Source organism: Seriola dumerili, unplaced genomic scaffold (genome assembly GCF_002260705.1).
Source record: "Seriola dumerili isolate Sdu_G_001 unplaced genomic scaffold, Sdu_1.0 BDQW01000161.1, whole genome shotgun sequence".
Classification (NCBI taxonomy): domain Eukaryota; kingdom Metazoa; phylum Chordata; class Actinopteri; order Carangiformes; family Carangidae; genus Seriola; species Seriola dumerili.
Genome location: NW_019174416.1, coordinates 1,418,018 through 1,441,242, shown reverse-complemented (window position 1 = coordinate 1,441,242; position 23,225 = coordinate 1,418,018). Strand labels below are relative to the sequence as shown.

Below are 23,225 nucleotides of genomic sequence, written 5' to 3'. Positions count from 1 at the left end.
GCAGCACAAGAGACAGATACTTTCAAATGGCTCCTGAGCATGCTCTGAGTAGCACAGGGAGGCCTCCTGAACTCAGTGTCTACAGAACATGGACAATGTTAGCAATGCAAACAGAAAAAAATTCCTTTTAAGAAATGAACCCCAGGCATTTAGTGGGACATTATTTGGTCTGTGCCTCGTGTAGCCTCTCATGGTGATGCTATTTTAACAAAGTCACTGCAGCTTAACTGTTCACTGTGATCCAGGCCAATCTATGACAAATGACACTAAGGGTGTAATTATATAATCTGCGGTCCACGGGACCTTGCAGCTTGTGTGTAATCTAGCCAGTTATCTGACCTATATCATCACATGTGTGCTGACAGCGTCATTTGTCATTAAACTGACCTGCAATGTAAAGAATATAATGCTACTGCCTTATACGTTCTTTAGTGAAAATAGCACAATGCTTCATGTCACATAATCTAAGTAACATTACACTAAGTTGTCACGGGTGAGTGGGGTTTCACACTCGGAACCATTAGCTCCCATAATGGAAAAATCATTCATCATCTAACCAGAGAAGAAGAGGGAGAGATCTGGTCAAAAGGGTCACAGCAGGGTTATTAATGGGGTAGGAAGTGCATGTAGTGGAATCAAACCACAGGTGGTTTATCAGATGACCCATTATAAATGAATCATGAGTCTTTTGTTTAATTAGAATTCTCACGTTTGCCTGCAATGCTTAGTCCCCTCAAGACGCCGCTGTTCCCCTTGCTTTCCTGTCGGCCTCGGCTGAGCAGCCATTTTGAGGTTATTGCCGTTAAGGAGAATTTATCGTGTTGGCTTTAGAGCTCATGGGTTCTGGGCCAGTGTCATGGATGTGAAGCAGCTGTGCGGCGAAGTACTGCAAAGCCATCTCTTACAGGATTAGCAAACTTCACCTTCATGAGGGACGGCTGGAGGTTTTCGGTCTTTTCCATGCATGAAACATTCTCTGCCAAACTACGTTGAATCACATGTGTGTGACTTTATTAAGTAATATCTCACACTACCAAAGGTGCCTTACAACTGAGACTAGGTGATCTGCCCTACAGGTGTGTAAGGATGGATAAACAAAGCTCAACCTTTCACAACTGCAGGGCAGCCACATTCCCTTTACCATCAAACACTAAAAAAAAACTCCCTTATTAATTCTTATTTGCACTAAATCTACGTCTATGAACATTACAATCTCTATAACCACAAATAATAGTTTTCTGTTGGCTAAGCGAGGGCTCCTTAGTTCGATCTGAGCTGTTAAACCGTCTGGTCGGACTATCAGTTAATTTGGTAATCTGCCTTGAGGCAGCAGCAGGTTGGCTGGGACGGACAGTTGGTTTGGTTATGGTTGGGTTGTTGTAACAGCCTTGCCGATTACTCTGCACTATGGTACCCGATTGTGGTGACATCGAGGCTGACCTTGGAGTCACCTCCCCCGCTGCCGCACTCTCCCTTGTCGTACCACCATTTGTTTTTCAATTTGTCCAAGAGGCCTTGCTCATTCAGTTTTAAAACTGCCAGGTTAACAGCATTTCTTGAAACGATAAAACATAACTTGTAAGAAAATGCACAGGTCCGTGAGAAATCTAATGCAAAGTAATAATTATACTAAGCATCATAATGATAGGTAATGGTAGTGAGACTACCACTGTCAAAGCAGGGGCTTATGCACAGAATACTATCTGTTAATCAGAATGGTCCAGGAAAGGACAAATTGTTTAAGAATTTAAGGAATATGGAGAGATAAGAAAGGCTCATATAAGGTAAAGACAGTGTTAAATCTTGGAAAAGGTGGCATGAAGGGTTACGTAGTTTAGAACTGAAGTGTGCGGGATGGGGACACTTGTCATTGAGAAGAAAAGTAACAACAACAAACATCATGCAATTAACATTCGTCACAAGTGACAGCGCAGCTTTTAAAGGCTAAATTGAAAAACCATTGAACTGTTAAATTAAAAGTGACAACACAACAGTCAGGTAGGACAGCACACGGGACAGAAGGAGAGATCGAAGGAGAGAGAGAAGCAACAGTAAGAGAGACATAAATATGAAATGATTGTTAGCTTTAGCCTTATTATCTGGATTTGATTCCTCTACTGTAAAAATAGCAACTCTTAACACATATATAAAAATATTTCTAAAAACATGAACTATCATTATATAACCTTGGTATCCAAGTGCACTGAAAGGCATACTACCGTTACCTCTGTGTCCATTAAAAAAAAACAAGAAGAGGAAGAGAAGAGAATGACAACAGGGGGACATCAGGGTAGGTGGAATACTATAACAACATGGAGGATATTGTTATATTATTCCACCCACCTTAATGCTGAGCCTTTGGGCGTCGCCACACCGTAGCCTTTCGAGTCGAGGTTCCCGCCCACTTTCATGGTGTCGCACGGCTTCCGTTGCTCGATGTACTCGTTCATGGTGGACTCGAGGAGAAAGGCGAACTTGCCCTTTGACTTTCGTACCCGGGCTACGCCATCGGGTGTGGTCTTAACAAACACTGAGGGTTCAGCGGATTTCATGTATGACCACATCTTCTCATATACTGCTATTTTGGATCGCTGTGCAGAGAAGAAAAAGAGAGAAGTAGTTTAGTAACCCAAATGTTATAATTGTTCAATGGAGTCTGTAGGATTTTTGTGCTTAATGATCACTTCATTTAAATTGGCATCATGAAGTATTTATAGACATCTTCGGAAGCAGTACTGTGATATCTTTAAATACTTCCACAAAATATAGCTGGTGGACTTTTATAAGATCATGAAGTACAAGAATTTACAAAATCCATTTCTCTTCATCAGTATAAATGTGCACTTTGAATATTATGTTGCAGCTTGAAGCTCAAATTCAGTGTAAATGAGGATCACACATCACCTATACAGCAAGTAATGCCATGCAAACTGGATTTTAGCAGAAATACTGGCATTTGTGGACTTGATTATGCAAAAATATGTTCAATAATTTAACTTCAGTGACAGTGAATTGCAGGTAATGGCATTTACAGGGAAAAAGTTTTGGATCGGTTTGTTGAAAATTCAGTCTCAGTGAATTTGAGCCTTGGTTTATAGGCCTAATTTAACTTGTAGAACTTATTACAGACATTCATTTCAACAACACTGTCCTTAATGTAACATCTCAACTGAGACTCAGAGGCAATGTGCAGAAGAAGCAATAGAAGTGAACAAGAAAGCGGGTTACACATCCACAAGGCGACGCATCACAAAGTGACACAGATGAGCATTTTCCCAGCGCCTGGGGTCAGGCTTAGTCAGCCTGTGAAATCAGGGGGAGTTGAGCCCTATCTATAATAAGCATCAATTAAATTATTCAATGCCGCTGGATTTATTTTGGCATAGGCATTTCATACTCTGAACAGATCCTGGTCCAAGCAGTGATGAGCCAGTTCCTGAGTGGCACTGTGCGGACTACTGAAGACTGGATCCCACATAAAAAAAAATATGCTTCCTTTTAGTAAAGGCCAGAGAAAGACGAAGGGGTTGGATGGTTTTCAAGAACCGGCTGAATCAAAAGATCTACTGTCAGGCAAAGGGTTTGTGAATGGAATATGGACGAGCTGTTGATATACCAACATCTGTCTGAGATACTTCCCTATGGCTTCTTTTTTTTAATCTCACATGGTCACAAGTCATGTAGCAATAGTGCTGAAATGATTGTTTGATACAACTTTGATGTTCAAATAATTGTTTGAGCCATTTATCAGGCAACAAGACTGTCTACAGCCCTGCTAGTGGCTCTGTAAGGCTTTACTTAGTGGTGCTTTGAGTTAAATGCTGATGGCAGCACGCTAAGATAATAATGTTTAGAAGGTATAATGTACTATTTTTTACCATCTTAGAATGTCACTCATTTGGCAGGTATTTGTTCATAACTCAAGTATTGGAAAAAAATAAAAATTTAACCTGCTTTTTAGTCACACCACTGGTATTTTTAGCTAGCGAGTGTGGCTAAAATTTGGTGCCTTCAGCTTCTCAGATGTTTTCTCTGTGATTCTCCATATCATAACAGAGTACATGTTATGTCTCTGGATTTTGTGGATGTTTGTTGGTTTGTTGGTAGCTTGGCCTCTGGAAAATTGGAATGGTTATTTTTCACCGTGTTCTGACATTTTATAAATTGTGTTCAAGTATAAATATAAATGCCGAGCCCTGTGGCTTTGAATGTCCAAACATACTGATTAGTAAACAGACTCATCACTCCCTTGAATGGGTGAAAGCCCCCTCAATAAGAACATATCCATCTCTAATGCTTTTCTATTAATATACAAATGAATTAACCTTGACCTAGTGAAAGTGCTTCACTGGCTTTATGTAATCATATACAATTTGTTGGTAGGCATCTGTCACAGAGCATCAGGCCAAGGGTGAGGATGAGATAAGACAGCTGCATAAAAAAATTAAAAAGTCTGCATGATGAATGTTCCCGGCTCAGATGAAAAATCCTTGAAGTTGGGGCGATGGTTGTTCCATTTTAATGCTAATACAACGGACAGGATGGAGGAAGGGGACAGTTAGAGATAGATGTGATGTTTTTGTTTACAATCTTGTTAAATGTGTTCATCATGGAAAGGACACTAGTTTGGAGGACAATTCCCCTAAAGGCCTGTGGCTCATCTGCTCGGCTGTGGGAAAGCTCTAGACGCCTCCTCAAATGAAGAGAAAAGAATGGATCTGGGCATTGATTACTGACGACAGAGTGTGCTGCCTCAGTGCTTTATGAAGTCAATTGATCAATATCAGAGCGGGGACGAAGTGCGACCAAAACCTAAATAGGCCGATTCTAGTGCAACTAAAGTCACCGGCGAGATGCTTAAAGCAGATTCTGACAAAGAGAGAGAAAAAAACAAGATACAGAGAGAAAGCCCAGCAGGGGAAAAGATATATTTGATTATTGACCGCCAGCACACAAATGTGCATACTCACAGAAATACAGACACACACACGCCTACAGTACACACACACGGACACCCCATAATGTATTGAAAGTCTACTCTCATCTCTTTTAAAATGTAATCATTCACATTCTGGTCTGTGGTGGTCATTTAAAATTCAATTACGGAATAATGACTGGGAAAGTCCATCATCAATGAAAAGACAATTTGTTGAGTGATTATATACTGCCATAAACACAGCTTCATACATGTGGCTCTCCTTCACACCATATAACGGCCCTGTTAGCACAGGCTGCTGTATTCTAAATGAGCTTCCAGACAATTATCAAGGAGCAGTTTCATTTATAAAAGGCAAACACGACTTTATGCTGGGGAACTTGAAAACGGCATAGCCCTCCTCCTCTAAGTGTCTTCACATTATACTAAAGCAGTCATAATGTTGCTCTATTCATAATGAAGTACCCAAATAGCTGATCTCAGCCAAGCCTCCTACCTAGGCGACACAGTTACATCATCTGTGTAGGTGTTCCTCCTGCAAATCTGTCTGAAGCAGAGAGCTTCCTGCTGTCTCGTAATAGTCATAAAGACAAACACAGGTCTCTTGTTCCAGCCTGGTGACCTAAGATGAGGAATGAAGAGAACAGGACTTGCCTTCAGCAAGAGGACGTTTACGCCAGAGGAAAACTGGTGGGGGTTTATTATTCTTCCAGGGAGAAGTCTTTGAATCACCACATCCAAATCACACGCAGATATGAATAGACGTGCACTCAGGCACACTAATGCGCGAAGATACAGATGAAGGTTCCCTTAGAGCAGGGGTCAGTTGGAGAAACCTGCAACAACTGATTTTCTTTTGGCTACTTGGGGCAGCATACTGTAAACTCGCTGTGAACACAACTCTGACATATTATTTATCACCTTTAAAATTGATATGGCTAACGTGTTAGCTAACAGTGGGCTATTTAAACATCCAGCAGACATGGAGCAGCATTATAGAGTGTATTTTATTATCAATATGAGTTTAATATTCACTCTCTTTTAGCTCTGCTTAAGTCTCCACCAACTCCTGAGGGAAACATTGCGCTCTTTAGCTGTGAAATGAAATGTGTTACCACCCCACCAGCTAGAAGCTAATCTTTTGTTAGAGCTTTTGCCCTGAAAACAGCTGCCTGCAGCCGTTGAAAATGACACTATGAGAGTAAAATTTATTTATACAAGTATTAGGATTCTGTGTGCGGGCAGATGTCATCCGTCACAGTAGAATTTAAGCGCCAACGCTCGCGATTTACTTGCTAGCTTACCAAAGACACAATTAGTCGTGGTCTGCTTTAGTTATGTTTTTTTTTTTTGTTAAGCCTCGGAACAAAAAAATGATCAGCATGTCATTTCTTTTAGACTGACACCTACAGTATTTGTGTTGTGAGGCACAAATCTGTTATCGTCAAATATGCTAAAGCCATGAAATTTAAAGAGTTTGAACTCAGCTACTGGCTACTGCTGCCTTAGCATTACTCTCTGACAGGCAACCTCTGGCATGCAGGCGATCTATCGGCAATCTAAAGATGAAATGCTTATATTAAAATTATTAATCTTGTGAGACACTAATGGGGATAGAAGGAGATGGACATGAGGGATTTGCTTGTGTATTTTCAAAGATCATTAGTAAATGTATCGTTTGGAGATTTTGTTGTTCCAGTAATCAACAACGCCATTAAAATGTCTGAGAAGGGACAAGTGATTAAAGTCCAAAGTCAAAGAAATTGCCCTCTCCATTCTAAATAACCACTTAATCCGTATTGATTCAGAGTTGCGCAGCATTTCTAGGCCTCTGTCCACTGCCCTTCGAACTGCAGTCTGTTTTTTTTTTTTTTTATTCTTCCTTTGGCATCATGGGCTGCTTTCATTATGGCCGCTCCACTGCTTGTACATCTAAATGCCATCTCCAAACACCCACCACTACATTTCCTTCCTTCCTTTACTTCCCTTGCATTTTGTTTGTGGACATCACCACTTTCCCCCCCAATATCCTGTATGCCAGGGCTACCTGTATCTCAAGTATGCAGAAATGAAAGTTGAGGCTCTGTGGGTGTACTTTGTCATTGAAGTGTCACATGCTACGCCCTGCATACCAATTGCTCCTCTTTGATGCTTTTGCTGGACTCCAATAGCTCCTCTCGCACCTGCTGTTGCTACTCATCTAAAGTTCGACAAGGCCCTCTGAGGACAGTGCTTTCCCTCAGAGGTTACGCCTATCTCGCACAATTCTATCATCACTTTTGTCAGCTTTCCCTTTTATGCAAACAGGCTCTAATCTTTATAGGAGCCTCCCCTTCGCACAGCACTGTACCGAAACACAAAGTGACAAGAGCTCGGGGAGTTGTGCCACAATGTGTTGCATATGATTGCAGGGCGACCTAAAGATTTCTTGTATAAATCTCCTTGCTGCCCCCTCTTCGTGCTACCCTGGCTAAATGCAGGTCTTCTCCGCATAAAAAAAGCTACTTAATAAACCTTGTGCTGGACCATGCCGAAGCTATAGAGTGTCTGAGCCGCAATAGCTGAGACATGAAATTGATTTTCATGCATAGTAAAATGCACTGGTGACTGCACTCAAGCTGTTGTTCCGAGTCTCCACCACACCTGCAGATCACTAAGATGCATGATGTTTGCTGCTGAGGCTCTGGGTAATGTATAATCTTCTGAGGGGAAGAGAAAACAATGCTGTGGTCTCATTTCTCTGCGCAATTATCATTCCTTCATTGTTACGCTGTTAAATGAGGTGCATGAAGGGACAGCAGTGTGGTTGTCTTTGATGGTCTCACCCCAGTCTTTACACGTAATTAAACAGCCACATCAGCCCATTTTATCATCTCAGCCATTATTATGATCCGACTTCTCCTTCGATGTATATTCTAAAATGTAACTGAGCCAAGCCTTTTGATGGAATAAAACCTCATCAAGAGGATAAACATGGCCTCTCTGGTTCAACTCATCATTTTCTAATCATACAAAACACAAATATTCAACTGACTGCGTGAAAAGATCCATGACAGGTATTAAAATGATGAAACAAACCACAGTGGTGCAGTGGTGCATGACAGCTGCTATGCTGAGGAAGAGCAACACAAAGCTTGAAGCTATCCCACATTGTCTCAAGGTAAAGCAACAGACAGGCTGGAGACAGAGGAGAGAAGAGGGTGCCCAAACAAGCAGGGTAGTCTGGGGAAGAGGAGCCAAGAGCGGGCAGAGCCGCACTGCCAAGCGCCTAGAGCCATACAGGCTTCCGCTGGGCACGTCAACGGGCTCCCAGGCCAGCTGTCCTAGTTGGTTGTGAACAGCAGATTCGGGGCTTTCTGAGGGATTTGAACTAACACCACTGTCTTTGAAAATTCCTCTACAGCTTCTCTTCATTCCCACCCCCAAATGAAGACACACATGGTGATGTGAATACTGTCACTGTCAGGTAATAAGCCATATGTCCAAACTGTCAGTTTTTTCAGCAGAGAAGAAAAACAGCCTCGGAAGAATGTCTTCACAGAAGACAATCAGATAATTTACCCGATTTCAAAACATGAAAACCAAGGTGAGGGTTTTGTAGCTCATTATTACAAGCCTTAGACTTTATCTTATTTTTTCCCCGTCTGTGCAGAAAGGGAGCAAAACCTTTTTTTTTTTTCCAAATGCACATCCTTACTGAGCTTGTTCTTCTTGTCAGGTAGCTTTGTAAAATAAACCAGGTGAAATCATGAAAAATTAAAGACCAAGGGTGTCAGAGATGATGGCATATGTCTTGTCTGAAACATTGGACTTGATTTAAAATTTCCAGCTGGCTGATGCCGTATGGGTCTAATTAAGCCTGAATGTATTTCCTGAAAAACAGATCTGAAATAGAACTTGAACTCCTATTAATCAGTGTGTTTTTTTCCTTGTCAGCCCTCTACAGCTTTAATTAAAAGTCCCTTGGAATAGCGGTTCACACATGTCATTTCCTATTTGAAGACTTGGGGATGTAAGTAGGACACTCATTACACAGAATACAGGAAAACTGAGACTCCCTGACCACCTCTTAGATTGTTCTACCAGCAGACCTTAGGTGGCTCCTTTGTCAGACTGGAAACCTGGAAATCTGTAATTGGCATCCATCATGTCTGTGACACAAAGATATACACTGTATATATACCTGCGCAGCAACTCTGATGAAAGGGAAAGTGATGACAGGCTTTGTGAGGTGTTCTATGGAGAAGAGAAGTGTTGCTGTCATGTGTCATGTGCCATGTTTCCCGGGATGTATGATCCTCTCAGTATACAGCCTTTTACAACCAGCTCCTAACAGTTTACAGACTTCGAAACAAAAGGGTTTTTAATATCAAGCTTTGAAGACACTATCTTGTCCTTCTTTGTCTAAAAAAAACATGGATTTGATTTTGCGTTTTGTTGTTCTGAGCGACTCAACCCAGGGGTAATACAAATGAATTGCTCTTTCTGCCAACAGGCTGCAGCTGTGAAACATATGAATTGTTTCTCTCCTGCTGATGAGTAATGAGGGAGCGTAAGATAAAAAGACTGTCATATTGCCTTTTCGTCATCACAGGCAGAGTGCAGTTTCATTAATTTCTTTTTCAACTTATTGCTCTGCAAATGCAAAGGATTGGACTGTCGATGTATCCACGCCACAAGCCGCATTTCACAGCGGAAGGTTGATCTGCATTAAAGATATGCAGCGCTGTTTAACTCCTGCATGCGGTCGCCTTTCAGAGACTAATATACTTTCGCTTCAGATTTTAGTTAATTTATGACTTAATTGCCAAGCTAGTCCCTCATGCCGACGGACATATTGCATATTCCATCTGAACCATCTTTCAGACTGCTCTGTTTGACCTACAGGGCTCTTCCTCATCAGGTCCAATTTGCCAGCTATGGCCGGCTAGCTAATTATATTTCATGAGCTGACCCTTCTGAGTTTGAGCCTGATGTGGGCGCTTTGATTAGCCTCCTGTTTTTATCACCTCTGAGTCTTCCACGTTGTTATCGCACTTTCTGCTGACAGCCCCGGTGCCTCAAGGTTGCACACTGCAGTACTGCAGCATAAATTTCACGTTCATGTCATAAGAGTTCAAGATCTGCTTCTCTGTCAACATGCCTCATTTGGAGCAATCTTGTGCAGGTCAGGAGTGCTGCACTAAAGGTACACAATGGAAAAGCTGCAAGGCGGAGTTTATCAAGGACACAGAGCGGTTCTTATGATTCAACATGCCTGAGTGCAAAAATGTTTAGGCTTTTGCATTGTTTGCCATTTGAACTGAAAGCACAGGAGCCACTGGCTGATTAGTCAGGTTGCTGAGTGTGTGAAACAGTATGTTGGCACCACTCACCCTAAAAAACTCTTTTGTGGAGCCTGAGTCCAGAGTGCCATATGCTATCTCTGTCTGCTTGGCCAGGTCTTCGGCACTTTCTATAGGAGAGACCATCCTCTCCACTGTCAAGAAGGCAGCCAGGTTGGCTGTGTAGGAGGAGATGATGATGAGGGTGAAGAACCACCACACACCACCGACGATACGGCCCGACAGAGACCTGCCAGAAAGACGTTGATGACAGGGAAAACGCAGAATGTAATTACACAGTGACATGTGGCGCCTATCAAACCGCTAAGATCTACCAGTTGTGTTTACCTAATTGCATCAGTCATCAGAATTTCCTTGTAAATCGTTAAAACAACCTGATACTGTGTCAGCACTCTCAAACAGCTCATTTCCGAGGAAAATAGCAGCAGTTGTTTAAAATGTACTCTAACCCAAGTCTGTAATTGGCTGTGAAACAATGAGGGTCAAAGATCATTTCATAGCCTGAAGATAGTATTGATGAAACCATTTTGTTGATGATAATTTCAGCATTGAAACTGACAAACTCAATTACACATACAATATAATAGCTGCACTAAATGTGAAATGATTATAGCTTCAAATAACGAACACCTAAAGGAAGAGGATAATTAATGTTGCTTGAGTGATTGAGTGAATCTGTGTACTTTTAACTTCATCTCATCAAATCTCTTTCTATTAATTCAGTATTAACTTCTTTCTCTGTTCTGCTCTGCTGTCCAATCCTGGTTTCTATTGGAGCTGACCCACCTGGGGGAGATGTCACAGCCCTGCTGCATGAAGGCGCCCAGTGAGAACCAGAGGGAATTGAAGATGCCAAAGTCATTGGGAGGATCGGGGGGAGTCTGGGGGTCTTTGGTCTCGTCCTGTTCCTCGAGATTCCACTCGTAAGGACTGAACCGACTGACCAGGAACAGGACCACGCTCACCCCAATATAGGCAAACACTATACACATCCAGATCTCATAGGCCAGCGGGTCCAGGAAGGAGAAAACGCCGGGCTTGGACTTTTGGGGCTTCTTTATCATAATGGAGATGCCCAAGCTCATAAATGGCTTGGAAAAGTCTATCACCTCCTCTCGAACCAGAGTAATGGTGAGAGGTGCAACAGCTATATCTGCTCTCTGGAAACAGGGACATGCACAGTGAGCATTAGTTACGACCTGCATTAAGAAAAAGTCATTTTAAATGTATGTGTGAATAACTGGAGCTGGAGAGGGAGCTTAAAACAATGTTATCATCACACATTTTACATATGATCATAAGAAATAAGCCTCTGACTATGATGCTTGAGGGCAGCCTGAAAAGAAAACACACACGCAGGAAAAAAGCAGAGTAGCATTTGCACAGTGTTATGACCTGGGATGGCAGCTAATACATCTGAGATTCACACAGTAAAATTAATCGGATTTTCCAGTGGAACGTGGCCACATTGGGAGGTAAGGAGGAGGAGAAAGCTCACGAGGGCACTGTGAGACTTTGAGAGAGACAGCTTGGAAAAAATCCACCGAGGCAGATGGGAGTTTGAGTCATGTTTGACCAAATGCTTCCTTAATCAGGACCAAAGGAGACACAGTGAGGGAAAAAAAAAAACTTTTCAGTTGTCCAAGTTTACATTAAAAACTGCAAAGTAAGGAGTTGTCTGACTCAGCCATTCAATAAATGCCTTGTAACTTAAAGCTGGGGTAGGAACCAATTTTTTGGCATCAATGGGCAAAAATTTCATAATCACCTTTCAGCATATTGTAACTGAAGCGGTCTGAGAGCAAACAAGACGTTTGCAACTCCCCTTGGCTCCGTTTTCAGATTTCAGAAAACCTAGGCCGTGACAGGAGACTTTGGCCAATCACAGGTCTTTTCAGTGTCAATGTGTCAGTATGTGTGAAGCATTTCAGAGACGGAGAGAACTTGTTGTTCTTCACCTGGACAGGTAACGGGCTTCTAACTTCACTTTCCTGTAATATCTAAATGTGTTGCAGTAGTTGGTTGTGTCGGTAGATTCACCATGAAAGCAGGTGATAAGTGGCTATGTTGAATGTTGCTAATAGCTTAGCCCTCTGCTACCAGCTGTGGCTCGGTTGCTTGTGTTTCATGCACGTATGAAGTGTGTGCATATGCTCGTCAGGGGAGAGCTGCAAGAGGGCGGTTGTATTTCAAAACTTTTTTTTCCTTTCTTTTCTAGATTTCTGCCTACCCCAGCTTTAAACTTCAGAAGAAAAAAAAACAAAAAAACAAGCAAGCCCTGGCTGTGTGAACTTCATCACATGCCATTCAGTAGGCTGGATTTCCCAAACACAGCTTATTCTGGCATTAGCGTTCGTTTTAATTTTTTTTTCTCAAGCTGTTTCTCTTTATCTCCCTCCTTTGCTCTGCTGCTTCAATCACATTATGTTATCAAAACACATCCATGGAGGTGGTGCTGCCTTTTTAGAAATCACAATGGGTTTCTTTGTAAAAGCAGAAGAAAATAATTAATCACATTAGACAGTGTTACTGCAGCCAGTGTGTTGATGTGATTAATTAAATAACTGCTCCTCTTCAAAGGAGCCACTCTGTAAAGGACAGTTCTTTAGATTGTGCTGCATTGTCGTTTTTTATGTCCAAAATCCAGAAAACACTGGATTGAAGCAGCACGAGGCAGAAAATGTTTCTTACAAGGTCAAACTAGGAGCAACACAAATAGACCCAATAAACACGACTGTTTTCTTTGCGCTGTCAACAAAACATTGTGAAGGGCTATAACCATTTAATCCTCGTGCAGGCGTAAGCAGCGCTCAATCAATGGTGAGGGAAACAAAGCAATAAAGAGCGGCCTCGGGCCTAACCTTTAAAAGACAACTAAAATCAAATTAATTTACTGATCAAAAGGTCAAAATGTACAAAACTATTAGTCCCGGCCCACCTGCTGTAAAATTACAGGCCTGGAAAGACTTGACAGCGACATGATTGGGGTATTTTTTTCATCTTCCATCTGCAGGGAGTGGACTTTTCCCATTTGAAAGATAATTTGGTGGCGATAGCACATCAAACCAGGCAATCTCTCAGGCTGATAGTTGGGAAATTGAACAGATGAGGAAGCCTTACCCTCATGCATTTTGTATTTGGCCCCTGTTCAACTATTGTGGCCTCAGAGAAAGGCGAGAAAGGAGTTGAGGGGAGGGCGGCGTGGGGGGTGGGGGCGGGGTTAATTTTGGAATGCTTGAGGTGTTGCGAGAGCCCGAGAGCTCTGTCAGATGTAAAACACGGCATGACCCTCCGCTAATGTGAGAGGTTCAACCTTTATGGAGCACAACACATATGGATCTTGTTGTTGCAAACCGCAAACCACCATTTAGCTGTTGATTCTAAAGCAGATTTTCTCAGCTGTGAATTTACAATGTGGCATATTCATCATACACATCAAACATTGAACATAATTACACAATCACTTCAAAGGCATACAATCTTTCATTCATCAAAGTGATTACAGTGTGTTTGCCATATGGACTCATTGTTTTCATGTACCTACCTCTGTTTCGACTGTAAGAGAGAGAGAGAGAGAGAGAGAGAGAGAGAGCTTTCTAGGCTAAGCAAGGAGGATTAATTGCAATGAACAGCACTGAGAAATGATTTCATTTTCTCCGTCTCAAGATGATCATCAACTCCCCAATGCTTGAGGCTGCATTTGACAAATTCACTCACAGCTGTGCTTCCTGAGACAGCATTAGACTTTGAACTGTGGGCAAGAGCTGATGAGTTCACAATGGGTTGGTGATAACCTTAAGACAGAAAAATGAGATCTCCTCTCATGTTGAAGTTCCTTGCAAACTGTCATGTAATCAGCGAAATCAAGGCTCCCAGTACTCACCCCATAGACCAGTTCACCCACCATCCCGTTCCACGTCTTGGTCTCGGGGTCTCGGGCTCCGTACTTCCCATCCATTACTATAGACAGTTTGTACTTAATTCCAACATGTTTGGCAATCTCAGATGCTAAATCGACGCAGTAGCCTTCATATCTGTCATTCCCCTCCAGATGCATATAATTTTTCTTGTACATCACATAAGGAGCTTCCTGTTGATTCAAACACACGCTGGTTTATTCACTCCCATGCCCTAGCACACATTCAGTTATACAGAAATATGCATACATGCACTCATATGTGCCCGTGCACGCGCACACACGCACGCACGCACGCACACACACACACACACACACACACACACACACACACACACACACACACACACACACACACACACACACACACACGCGCGCTCATCCACACCCACACCCACACAAAAAGATTCAACATATTATAAGCTGCTATAACCACACCCATGCAGTCATGCGTACAAAGATGATGCCCTGCGAATGCACAAATATGCACTGATAACAGCAGCATGATCATATGGTCACCCTGCTTTCATCAAGCCGTGGCAGCCAGCAGACACCAAGCCCAATGCACCCAACCCATTTTTAGCCCAAGGGTGCAACTCTGTGGCATAATAAAGGAAGGTTAGAGGAGGGGAGAACAAAGTTTTTCATTTGTGTAGGAGAAAACAGAAGGCCAGAATGAGTTTTAGTAGGGCTGGGAGTCATTGACAGGCAAGGTGTGGGTCAGCTCAGAGGTGGGTGGGGATGGGAATGGGAATGGGTTTCATAAGTAAATGCCAGTGACAGGAGAGGGATCAGAGAGTGCCCATAGTATCTCAACATATTCAAGCACATTGCACCAATGCGCAGTTAAAGGCTGTTTCATTCCAAAAAATAAAAAATAAAATAAAATAAAATGATATAAAATAAATAAATAAATAAAAAACGAGCCGTTATTTGCTATCCAGAAAAATGCAAAAAATACTCCATAAATAAAATAATTACATCAGGAGATCAGGAGCGTGCTAGTTTTCCTCTCCTTTTCAAAACGCTGGTGCAGCTCGTCTTTTCTCTTACTGAGCACATCATCATTATCAAACAATAGGACTGCTCAGGAGAGCAGGCATCGTCATTACAGCCACACACAATTAGAGTGCAAGTAGGAGAGCAATGGTTTGTTTGTTCTGTGCTGAACGTATCCCCTCACCTCGGATTCCACTGAGTGTTTCCCTCCAGTTAACACGTGTTTACCTCCTGACTGTATTTCTCATCCAGAGATGTTAAATGTTTCCGCTTGCTATTGAGTGACACTCCCTTACGCCTTGGAATATAAATGAAATCTAACAGTGGATAAACACCAAAGATCCTTATCGTTTTCCAAACATTTTTCTTTATCATTTTAGCATGTTTGCTTCCGGAGAATCTGGATCTGCATCAGTTAATTATACAGTCAGTAAATACATTTGCAACTAAAAAAACGTTTAGTTGAGTACATACATTTAAAAGTAAATAAATCTATAAGATTTACATGTTTAGCATATTTTGGTCTGGGAAAATGCCCAGAAAAATATCCTTGTCTATAGCGCTGAATGGAAGTTATACTTCAACACAGAACACATGGAGGGGCAATACAAAATAGATTGAAGAGGTGATAACAAGGGAAAATACCGCACCTTCTTATTCCTACTCCAATACTGTTTATTTTGCTTTGCCCAGCTTGAAAAACCATTGCAGTATCGTCCTCTAGTCATTCTTCGGCCAGTCTATCCCAAGTGTCATTGAACATTTACTTGATGAGGACAGACAGGTCTACTTACGTATGCGTTTGTATGCGTTTTATAATTGATGGAGTCAACCATTATCATATATACCATTATTGTGATGTCACTGCTACGACAGGCCACTGAAGTATGGAAAATCAAAATGCTTTGACACCCACACGGATACAGTTGAAACACTCCCCCGTTTCGGATCGACTGTTTCAACATGTAGTGAGTGGATGGAAAGCAACGCAAAAAAGATGTGGTTCTACCCGCCCAGGACAGAATGTATCACTCATTGGAATCAACACCATGACCTTGAGTGGCAGAATACGTGAAACATTTAAAACTGCATGGAAAGTGTACCATAATAGTAGTGACCACAATCGTTCGGTTTTCCACTGAGGAGTCGTTGGAGACCTGCGGGTCCATAATATTTACAAATCGCGTGTACTCGTTCCAGTACCCAATCTGCAAAGAGAAAACAGTGGTTAGTGGTGCATTCCAACTTGCTGACAACACTGATGTCAGTGAACATACAGCAGGCACACTTCAATGCATTGCAGGGAACTGCCATGATGCAGGGGCTCATTAAAGCAACACTGCATTTCCCAGAGGCCTGCTGCTTCTGCGCTAAAGTTTGAGCAACGTAGCAGCAGCCAGTGAGCAGAATACTAAAACGGCAATCCGCTCATGGAATATAGAAAGAGTTTATACTATATTATTCTGCATTCAACAGGCAGTAAGGCCCATGATCAAAGATACTATGAGAATATGCTACGGGTTTTTATGATCGCCAGTTCAAGTAGCCAAACATGCAGGAACGGAGCTGCGTGAGCATTCGGCAGACAACTTCAATCCCTCCTACCTTCAGCTTCTCAGGTTTTATGGTAAATAATTGATATTCAGGCCTATGAACTGCATACATGTTTAATAATTTAGCATAATATCCCAGTGGCTCTTACAGTTTCTTCTACACAGTCTTGCCATTGCAGTTACTCTGTATTCTGCTGTACAGATGCTTAAGTCAAACCAATGTCAAGTGTTTGTTTGCCCATCTGAAATAATGGCTGCTCTGGCTCACGATGAAACGTGTTGCATATGTTGCTGCCAATAGTCTAACTGTTGCTGGCTAGGATTTTCCCCTTCACATCTGGTCCACATTTCTTTTTTCTTTTTTCTTTTTTTTTTTTTTGCCTCAGATCTTTAAATGTTTGGGCCAGACAGGTGTACAACAGTGCAGAGTTTTTAAACACCAAATGGAGGCGCTAGAAAGCAGCAAACTTCTCAAACTTGACTTCCAAACTGTGGTTACAGTTGCGGTTGTAGTTGTTGCACTTGCCAGACAGGAGAAAGCCCCAAATGTTTATTCCCAGCTCTTGTTCGACAGTGATATTTGAGAAACGCTTCTCGGGGGATGAGACTGTGGGGAGCTGTGTCATGGAGTGCCGATCCAGAGGCAAAGTCCTGATCTCACCCTGAGCAGCTGGGACAGATATCAGCCCATACATCACTGGTGACAGTCACAGCTAAGACCCTTCATCCTCTAACTGTCACCGGGGTGACTGGGGGCTCCAGGTCCTGACAAACTGCTGCCCGGCTTGTCTCATCTTCCCTCTCTCCCTCACTCTCTCCCCCTGACCTCCTTTCTCCCACTCGCTCCATCCCTCGCACCGCTCTCTCCTCCTCTGTCTGACTGTGCGGGGATGGCTGTAAGGGCTGTGTGATGCTAATTGAAGTGTGGGAGGCATGCGGCATAATCACATGTCATATCAGACTGAGCCCACACTTATCCAGCTAACGAGAAATTCACAGCTGTCTCTTGGAACCCGGTGAGGTTATGAAATAAAACCAGAGGTCATCATATGGTACCGCTTATAATGTGAATGTACCGCTGGGAATTACCGTTTTGAAGAGGAGCCAGAGGAATTCTTGGATCCCCTTTGCAGTAATTGGTTATTTGAATGGTAATTACTGTCAGGAGAGGACCAAAAATCATTTCTGCACTATCCCACGGCACAGAAATAGTCTTATATCATTCTTTTGATAGGACAGTTTTAGCTATCAGATCGGAGGCTGTGTGTGATTTGTGGGGCTTGTAATGCTTGGCATAGCTCATCAGTGCTGCTACCTAACAGAGGCAGGGAAAGGCAATCAGCATTACTCTACACTGTCCTTTCAGCCCTGCTGGTCCCACATGACTGAAGAAGCCCTCAGTGCTTTAATAAATGGAGGAAGAGGCTTGTCTGAAAATCTTTCCTACTGTCACACAGTCACACACTTCCTTCAAAATGGTTGAAACTGATCGCACGGCATGGTTTTTTGGCACGCCTAAACATGTGGCTAACATTCAAGGAGTTTTGTTCTCGAGCACAGATGATCAATAAATCATTTAATATTACAAGTTGGCCAAATTCCACGGTTTTGACAAGTAATGAACCAAACTTTGATCTGTGCCAGCTGTTAGCTGTGTTTTGATAAAGACTGAAATTTTTGGTTTGTTTTTTTTTTTTTTTAAATCCTGTCTGGATTTGACAGTTGATGGATGAGAGCTGATAGAGGTCACCGCTCCGTCTTACCTTCCTCGGCCCACCTGTTTTCATCTCATAAACATCTATAGTGTAGTTGGTCCTGCGGCCGTAGTTGTCAAACTGGATGTTCCCGGTCATACCCTGCACTTGGACCTGCCATGAGGGACAGACAGACACAGGGGGATGTGTAATAGCCATCACTTTGCATATATAGCTGGTATTAAGGTGCTCGTGTCCATGGAGCAACTGGAGTGTGCACAGCCTGTTAATCAAATGATGAACTGGATACGCTTTAATAAAAGATGTAGTTTTATGGTAATGAGGGCCTGGATTTGAGTGAGCTCTGTGCAGAGATATCTGGAGGCAGAGGGAGGAGAACAGCTCTGCGCTCTCTTCCCTTCTCTCTGTCACTTTCCATCTTTATCACAGTCTCAGTCCCTATCTCTGCCTTACTTCTTCTAGCCTTTTCTTTAGTTATCTGCTTGCCACTCTCTCCCTCTCTTTTTTCCCCCTTCTCCCTCCCTACCGTTTTGAGAGCTCTCTCGATGTCGATGCCTTGGCTCCAAGGAACAGCGGGATTGGCTAGACAGTCTCCAGCGCTGCCCCGGCGAGACACATCCACACGTTGGCGCCGCAGGTACCTGAAGGCCTCTGCTATCACCAGGATGGCATCGTGGGTCAGAGCTGAAGTGTACTGTACAAAACCAAAAAAAAAAACAAACAAAAAAACAGCAGAACACAGGAAAACATGGTGGGAGGCAGAAGATAAGATTACTATTTCTGTAGTGAAGCCTTTACAGGTAAATATATAACTTTATACTGTCCAGTGACTACGTAATGCTCTGTAAGACTAAACATAAGTAGTTTAAACCACTATGGATGGAGTGTTTATATGAATACATCATCTTTTCAAATGAATCTGTTCACAGCAGTGTTTGTTTGCAGTAAAAACAACCGCAGAGAAAATTGGGGCAGCCTATTATGTCGCTTTTAGCCCATGCATCTCAGTGCCACCAGGTCAGATCAGTGTGGGTGGGTTGGGTGTAAACTCTCATTCCCGGCTTATGATAAAAATAGTTTGATCAGACAGATCTGATAAGAAAAGCCAGGATGAGTCTGATGGATCATGGACCGCTTTCAAAACTTTTAGTGCAGAGTTGGAGAGAGACAAGAGCATTAATGTGTGATTTTATCTCCCACGCACTTCCCCTCCAACTTCACATGACCTTTTCACCACTGTGGGTTGAGCCACTTGTTTGTTGACCACTGCACCATGACAAAATCTAATTAAATGCCATTCAAAATCAATTTCTTTCTTGATCATTGTTTAATTAGATGTAAATTGAAGCTGCGATATAACCTTGCCTTGCACCGCCTATCAATATATCGATCGCTGGGAGGGATGCAAAGCAAAGAGGAGGAAGCGAGGGGCGGGAGGAAGACAGAATGACAAAGGCAAACAGAGGATGAGAGGTGGAGAGGAACCGATAGAGAGCACTTCAGATGGGATGATCGTTGTATTCTGCATGCGCAATGAAAGGCCTTGTAAGGGAAGTACCTTCAGAGGAGTGTTTCGGGCTTCTGGGAATTCTCTTTCATCTAGCCGCTCCCAGCGCTGCATAAACTGCTGCACAATCGGGTTCTCAGGGTTGACTATCTGAAACCCTGAAATGTTGGCTCCACCGGCGAAGACTTTGTCCAGGCTCACATTAGAGAATCCCTGAGAGGAGAGCAAGAGAAGGGAGGAAGGAAAAGAGTCATCCACCTTGTTTTTCTTGGAGGGTTTTTTTTTCTTTTTTCTTTTTTTCCTTTTTTTTTTTTAATATAGCCTGTGGCAGAGGCACCACAAAATATTAGCAGCTATTCTGGCAGTGTGCTAGGTGCATTTTATTATGAACTCTGTGCTGTATGAGAAAGCGACATGTGTTTGCCATTAGACTGAGGCAAATGTTTCCCTTCACGCTTTGTGGTGCAACCTGAATTCATTTACAGATAAACAACCTGCAAGTAGATACGTTACAGTTTGTTTCAGATCATGTAGAAGACAAAATATTTCACTTGAACCAGCTAACCTACTTTCATTCAGAAAGCTTTGCCATGGCAAAAAAAACAAAAAACCAAAAAAAACCAAAACATTTTCTAATGCATTTCAAAACCTCTGCTACTCCAGCTGCTTTTAAATTTCCTTTTTCACCTCAGAGCCATGACATGAAGTTTCTTTTTATGGTCAAATTGCTTTTTTTTAAGTTTAGGATTGTGTCATGGCGTGCTAGGACATGTGTCTGGCTGCTGCATAATCACATCTTCTAACGTCAGGGAAACACCAGCAGGGGATCTGCAAGTGGGAGCAGGGCAGGCCTCCACTTTAAAACTTTCATCCTAATATCAAGGCAAAATGAACATTTCCTACCCCAGAGTGGGGGTGGAAAGATGGCTGCCCTTCAAAGATAGTTTAAAAGGTTAAATGCTGGGAGATGATCTTATACTTAAGTATATTCATTTAAGCAAATGTTGTCCGACTGCCAGATTGTAATTGATAAGAGCATGAGCAACAAATATAATAAGCCATATATATATATATATATATATATACACAGAGAAAAAACAAAACATACTCTATATTGTCTTTTTTTTTAATTTCATACAAAAGCCTATAATCCACTTATTGTGCATGCACATTTGCGCCCATGGCTGAGACTAAGCCCTATCACATGCAGCAAAAAGCAGGTTCCACTCCCTCCCCGGGGAGCGGCTCGGTTATTACTCACAAGATTGGCCAGAATGTAGTGGTAACCACGGCTGTTCTTCCCCAGGGTCACAACCTATGGGAGAAAAACATCAATACAGTAAACCACCCATGAGATGAGAGCCAAGAGCCATGGCTCGTATAAGTGGCTACAACAATCTCAGTAAACGCGAGCACGCAGGATGCCACTGAAGTTGAAACAAAGCAACGTCGCCTGTGGAGTAACGAGAGAGAGAGAGAGAGAGAGTAGTTAGCGGAGGCGTTCGTTAAGGAGGAGCTGATAATAAGAGAGAAACAGGAAGAATGAGGAACATCCTTGGATATTCTCCTCACTTTGAAGTCACTCACGGTGCAGGGATGCGAGTCCTTAGCAACTGCTGGACAGAAGGTAGAAATAGGAAAAAATATTTCAAAGGAATTTACAGTGAGACAGTACGATGTAGATCTTGCTCTGCTTTGAAAATATCACACCTTTGGAGCATAACAGCATGTTTCAACCCACGCAGCCTGTCTGAAAATAGTAAGTGGTGTTCTAAGCCATTCCATCACTGTGGTACTAACCATATGTTGCCTTTTATTCTCAAGTTTATTCTTCCTTTTGTTCAGGGCCTGCAGATAAATTCAATCATGAAACTCTAAATTGTCCTGGCTTTTTTTTTTTTTTTTCTTTTGGGCATTACATGCTGGACATGGTTTTGGACTGGGCCTCATGAGGTCTGTTATTTATGAGTTTTTGGAGTCTGTTGCGGATGGACTTCTGAGTGGCTGCCATGCAGAAACCTGTCAACCATGTCTCAGTTTTCATCAGCGTACTACAAACACAGCGACACAAGTTTACAGCAAAATCAGCATGTTTGCACATGTTCTGGCTCCGTCACAAAAACAAACTGTCAGTTCATCATCTGTTTGTGTGTGCATGTTAGGCCGGGGACGTTGGATATTTGTTACTGTGGATCGTTTACAACATTCCCGCTGAGTAGGAGAGAGTGATGAAAAGCAAACTTGTATCTTCACATCTCAGGCAGCAAAAAGAAAAAAAAAAAAAGAAAAAAAAAGTCTCTGAAGGACGTTTTCAGTTTCACCGTTTCATCGTCTAAAATGACAGCATTTCACTTAGCTATTCTGAACTTTAACTGACCCGAGCAGACTCCTATACAGTAGCAAAAAACAATAAAACAATCATCCTTGCTTGGACTGACTACCCTTCCAAATTAAATAAACCACTTGTCTCCTTGTTTTGTGGACACCTGAAGGTTGTCCACGAAGGGGAGAGAAGTTGGTGGTGTTTTTCAAAAAGAGCACTCAAGGGAGCACAAAGCCTTTCACTCATGCTATCAAGCTGCTTGGGTGGGTCAGCCTCCTCCTACAGCTTCCCCATCATTAAAGGTTTAAACTTCCAGCACTGCAGGATGTCAGACAGAGGGGAACAAACCAAGAAAGTGAAATAGAAACAAAAGGAAAATGAGCTGATTATAATGCAGAAATAGCAGGAGTTGGCTTTTTAGAATCCATCAATCTGCGTCTAATGAGCAAGTGACAGAAAGCTCCATGAAAAGAAATCTCTGCAACATTTCTACTGCATTGATAAGAGAGCTGGACAGATCATGGCTGCTTCCTCTGTAATTGTTCACAGGTCTGACTTTCAGACGTTTAGCCCTGCTGCGTTTTCTTGGACAAACCCCACAGCTACACACTCCCTCACCGTGCGCTAACCTTGACTCTGGCTGTAAGCCCTCCTCCTCACACCTGCGCTGGAACTAGGCAGAGAAAGGTCTTACCCCCCACCTGCAGCCCGCAGCTCACAGCCAGCCTGGCAACCGCTACAAGCAGCAACCTTGGGATGGAGCACAGCAAGACACTGATGACACATCACATACACAGAACCTCCGGCCAGACCACACCAACCTCTCCCCTCAACCCCTTTAATTAGGCAGACGGCAAGATCCGACTCCAGTTGAGACTGACAGATTTTATTATTACTAGTTGTGATGCACCGCTGACTGGCCTGTCCGTAA

The 23,225-nt window shown here is 42.6% G+C and overlaps 1 protein-coding gene across 1 annotated transcript in view; it reads right to left on the bottom strand.

Moving 5' to 3' along the window:
• The window catches only part of LOC111226504 (glutamate receptor 3), a 78,242-nt gene that overhangs the window by 4,837 nt on the left and 50,180 nt on the right, over positions 1-23,225 (bottom strand). Inside the window, exons 5-14 of the mRNA XM_022751690.1 lie at positions 21,233-21,286; positions 20,023-20,184; positions 18,991-19,158; positions 18,513-18,617; positions 16,300-16,404; positions 14,165-14,371; positions 11,068-11,441; positions 10,312-10,510; positions 2,344-2,591; positions 1,441-1,555 (exon numbers count right to left, since the gene is read on the bottom strand). Of these exons, the coding sequence (XP_022607411.1) occupies positions 1,441-1,555; positions 2,344-2,591; positions 10,312-10,510; positions 11,068-11,441; positions 14,165-14,371; positions 16,300-16,404; positions 18,513-18,617; positions 18,991-19,158; positions 20,023-20,184; positions 21,233-21,286 (1,737 nt within the window). The remainder of the gene's footprint in view (positions 1-1,440; positions 1,556-2,343; positions 2,592-10,311; positions 10,511-11,067; positions 11,442-14,164; positions 14,372-16,299; positions 16,405-18,512; positions 18,618-18,990; positions 19,159-20,022; positions 20,185-21,232; positions 21,287-23,225) is intronic.